The sequence below is a fragment of the Armigeres subalbatus genome, chromosome 3 (assembly GCF_024139115.2).
Source record: "Armigeres subalbatus isolate Guangzhou_Male chromosome 3, GZ_Asu_2, whole genome shotgun sequence".
Classification (NCBI taxonomy): domain Eukaryota; kingdom Metazoa; phylum Arthropoda; class Insecta; order Diptera; family Culicidae; genus Armigeres; species Armigeres subalbatus.
The window spans coordinates 266246873-266251343 of record NC_085141.1 but is presented as its reverse complement, the minus strand read 5'-3'; the positions used below and the strand labels follow the sequence as shown (position 1 = coordinate 266251343).

At 38.5% G+C, this 4471-nt stretch overlaps 1 protein-coding gene across 1 annotated transcript; it reads right to left on the bottom strand.

The window, feature by feature from the left end:
* Positions 1–2498: 2498 nt before the first annotated feature.
* Positions 2499–3868, bottom strand: LOC134219536 (YTH domain-containing protein 1-like). The gene is made up of 2 exons (XM_062698283.1): positions 3417–3868; positions 2499–3339 (listed from the first exon to the last, which is right to left on the bottom strand). Exons 1-2 carry the CDS (start codon positions 3845–3847, stop codon positions 2685–2687), a joined length of 1086 nt encoding a protein of 361 aa, XP_062554267.1. The 5' UTR covers positions 3848–3868; the 3' UTR covers positions 2499–2684.
* Positions 3869–4471: the final 603 nt, after the last annotated feature.

Here is a 4471-nt window from a genome sequence, read left to right as displayed (position 1 = left end):
AGAACGAACGAAATAACAGAGGTTATGCCGATCTGGAAATAGTCGGCGGCGGTGGCGTTATCCTTTCTACGCCGGGAGTCACTTGAATGGCTGCGTGAATTGGCATGGCGATATTTTTATTGCCTCGATTCACGGTATTTTTTCCTGATTTTTCTCGGATTTTTGTTGGAGCATAAATTATTCATAAAAAATTCTCTTTGGGATATCCTCAGATAGCTTTGGGACATTTTTGAAAAATTCTTCGTAAAATTGTGTGGAAACTCCCCGAAAAATTCTTGGAAAATTGGAAAATCCTTTGAAATTTCCTCGGACTTCTTTTAAAATTTCTCCGAAAAATCGTCGGAAATTTTCTTGAATTTATTAGGAAATTCTCTGGAACAACAAGTCCTATTTCTTCCGTGGTCGCTGTGAGAGGTCGCAACGTTCTCTCTCTGGATCTTTTTTAACTCTTTCAGGCCCACAGGGCCATATATGACCCCAACAGAAAAATTAGTGTACAATAAACTATGTTAATTCTTCCTGGAACGTCGTAAGTAATCCAAACTATTTGTGAGTTCAGGACATCTACTGCTGCAAAAAAGTTTTTTTTGTAACTGAGAGTTTATTTGAGTATTCAAACATGTTCGTTACATCTTATGGAAAATGAGGAAAACACCGCACGGTAGTTTTGCGATATTCTGGGTTTTCCAAACTATTCTTGAGTTCGGGATTTGAGATCTACAGCTGTGAGAAAATCTTTTTTCAGTACTCAAAGCTGCAATATGCTTTCAATTATATCCATTACACCTCCTGGGAGGTCAACGGATATCGTAAGACAGTTTAGAGATATTTTGGGTCATCCAAAATGTCCTTGAGTACAGAACTTGAGATCTACATCCAGTTAAAAGCTTTTTTTGGTGTTCAAAGCATCAATATGCATTTATTTGTAGGGTAAGATGGTATAATATGCCCCCCTAAGGCAATACCTATGAAAACTTTTTACTTTTCAACGCAATTTATGCAAACTTTGTGTTATTTGGTAGTTCAACAAGTCGCAAATGCATTGCCTGTAAGTAGTCATATAAAAATATTACTGAAAACACGTTATAAAGCTTTTTTGAAAAATCGTGAAAAAAGGGATTTCAATTATCTATCCCATAATAAAAAGGTTACAAATCCTTATGCGCTTGACATTAAAAAACCAACATAAGTCCATTTAAGCAGGTGTGAATAACATTTCAATATTTTCCATATAATTTGGAAGCAACTGCTGCAGGCTCGCTGCGCTGGTAAGGGCATATCGTCCTGCCTACACTCGGGCGTATTGACCAGTACCAAAGTAACATATTTTCGAAATTCGTTACATGTTTGAAGATGAAAACAATTTTATATCATTTTAACCACTGCGAAAAGTTATTTTGTTGCCCAACTGAGAGTTCCAGTGCAAATTTTGGGGACAGTATGCTAGAGTCGCTCCAGAATGTGGAGCAAACAAGGATTAAAAGTTACATAAAAACCGTAGCTTCTTGTATTTTGCAATTATTTTCAATATGTAATACAAAAATGCTTCCACATTCATATAGTATGATGGTTTTACAAATATATAAAGGTACCATCTGATTTTTACCCTTAGTTAGTTATACACACTTAGTTTAGCTCGGCACTTTTTGATTCTTTTGCCGAGATCCGCACAGCCGAGCGCTCGGTTCGTGACTTTCTGCTGATATCTCAGCTGAAAAAGCAATTTGTTTACTGCGGCACTCAAAGGAGCCACCGTAATCATACGTTCATTCAGCCGTTATTTCAGCTAACGAACTTTAACCGAGATTTGCACAGCCGAGATCGGTGGAAAATTTTAGTTTTCTAGAAAAATAAGGGGAGCGTTTTGGTCAGATGGGGCGCAATATACCGTCTTACCCTATTAATTACATCAATGGATATCGTAGGTTAGGAAGTATATGGAGCTGTATTGGAGCTTTGAGTGACGGAAAACTCAAGTAACCATTAGCACTATATTTCGATTTTTCGGCAAATATAAAGCTATTATGGATCAAATATGAAGCATGTTCGCACTGTGACAGCGCTATAGTCGCGATATACGGATTTTTGTCAATGCTTACGGTTACCTGTGAAATCTACTGCTGTGGTTGTTGATCGCAAGTTCTGGACTCAACGACGATTTGGATGACCCAGGATATCACAGAGCAATCTGACCATGTTTCTTGATCTTCAGGAATATGTTTTGGACATGGTTGAATACTTTTCCAAGCTTGAAGCGACAAAAAAGATACGTCAAATCGACGTTTGAATCTTTATTTACAGAAGCAGATAAGTCGTTTTGAAAATTCGGTACTGAAATGTCCTTTACGAAAGTAAAGTGGTCTAGGCATGTAGCACCACCTGATGAAGCCAAAAGTTAATTGATCAAAGTCAGATATTAATAATAATATTATCAAAAAGAATCGACGGTTCTAGTATCTTGTTTGTTTATTGTCCAGTAGCCATAACTAAAATCTGGCTTAACTCACTACTTCTGGGAGCACATAAAATATTCACTAATACTTACTACTGCACTATCTTCTGATGATTTAAATTTATTATTATTCATTTCGAGGTAATATGAATATGAGAGCGTAAGATAAAAATAGTTCCTTCATAACATATAACAAATGATTAAAAGTAAACTTAACAAGATTAAATTAAAATTAATTATCATACTCCGCATCGTTACTGTTTCCATACGGACGTTGCTTTTGGCCGCTTTCATCGTCGTCTTCATCGTATTCGCCACCTTGATAGCGATCTTCATCTGCTTCCTCATCATGTTCATCCTGGTCGACTTCATCGTCGTAATCATCACGATTTTGTCTGACACCACTTCTGCTATCCTTCCAGCTGTTCTGATCTCCACTCTGGTCTCGCTTGGCATCGTCATTGAAGTTTTTCGAAAAATCTCCAAAGTCTGCATCATATTTGAAACCATTATAGTTATGACCAAACTTTGTTTGGCCAGAGTTCCTGTCGCTTTCATGCTTTTGATTGTCCTTTTCATCGTCTTCATCTCTTTCTTCTTCTCCTTCTTCTTGTTCCTGTTCTTCATCCGAGTCATCAATTTTCTGTTCGATGGTTTCCTCCTTCGGTAGCCCATTCTGATGGTTCCTTCTTCCATAACCTTTCTCAGAACTCTCTTGCTCTTGTCCATGGTAAACCACTGTTTCATAACCATTGTGGTTGTGTTTCAGCATCGTTTTCTTTGGAAGAGCTAGTTTACTGCCAAACTCTGGAGTAGCCGGCCGTTTAGTTGGCTGGATTGGTTTCACTCCGTAAGTCGCTTGATGGTTGGGATTTTTATGATCATTGCTAAAGATGGACACAAAGAAACATTGTCGTACAATTGTGAATTACACATAAATAAAAATAAGAACAATAAAACCAACCTTTGCTCTTCGATCACTTCGTAATTGGTGTCATGATTTTTCAAATCATTCTCATTATCTCGTTTGCGATAGCTTGATTCTTGTTGAATTCCATGATCGGCATCATCTTTCGATTCTCCATTTCCACTTTCATACTCATGCTCGTAATCATCCCCATCTTTGGTATGAAATGTCTCCACGTGGTGGAATCCCCCTTGCCCTTTCACTCTATCCGATTTAACGTAACCGACTTCATCATCTTTCGCACCATCCGAAGTATCATGTCCATACACCGGACCTTTCAAAGCACTGGAAGTAACTTTCAACACTTGTGGATTCATCTTCGGAATGAATGGATTGGGATCAAATATCCCGGGATACAAACTGTACCCTACAGAACTTTTCAGCACCGTGACACTTAGAACCACCACAATTCCGATATATCGCAACATTTTGACTATTGTACGCCTTCAACGGACGATCTCTACTCCACTTCTTACTAACGACGAATGATAATCTTTCGAGACCAACAAGTGAATTTTATAAATCTTAATCAAAGTTTCAGCGACCCAGTTACATAATTTCATCTTTCATTGATTTGCCTTCAAACGCTATTTTGATTGTCACTTTTACCACATTGACACCACCCACCCAGTGCTTCGTTGACCACAGACAAGCCCGTAGCCGCAGATTTCAGAACTCAATCGACCGGAACTACCCGTTGGCTGTTGAAGAAATTATGCAGGACTGGTACCCAACAATCGGAAAAGCAGCAACAACGGCCACGAAGAAAGGCCATATTTGACAGCAATTGTTTGGAGTTGTTCTGCGGAATCGATTAGCCGCCATTGGGGTTGTTTCGGAAATTTCAATCACACTGCGTTATTATTTCCAACGATGTTGGTACAGTTTGAGTTGGCAGATCATTAGGAGTGGGATGGTGTCATTGCTGTGGTTTATCGTTACGATACCTTCATTACAGTAGTGCGAATTAATTAGATTTGGGTGACTGCGTTAGTGAAAAGGCAGTGAAATTAATCGAGGTGTGGCAAATGTTCACCGCTATCATTATACTA

What these genes read in the sequence shown, in the direction of transcription:
- LOC134219536 (XM_062698283.1), bottom strand. Translation starts at nt 3,847, where the DNA reads ATGTTGCGATATATCGGAATTGTGGTGGTTCTAAGTGTCACGGTGCTG. An exon ending in GAAGTGATCGAAGAGCAAAG is followed by an intron (nt 3,340 to 3,416) that starts GTTGGTTTTATT and finishes GTCCATCTTTAG; the next exon opens with CAATGATCATAAAAATCCCA.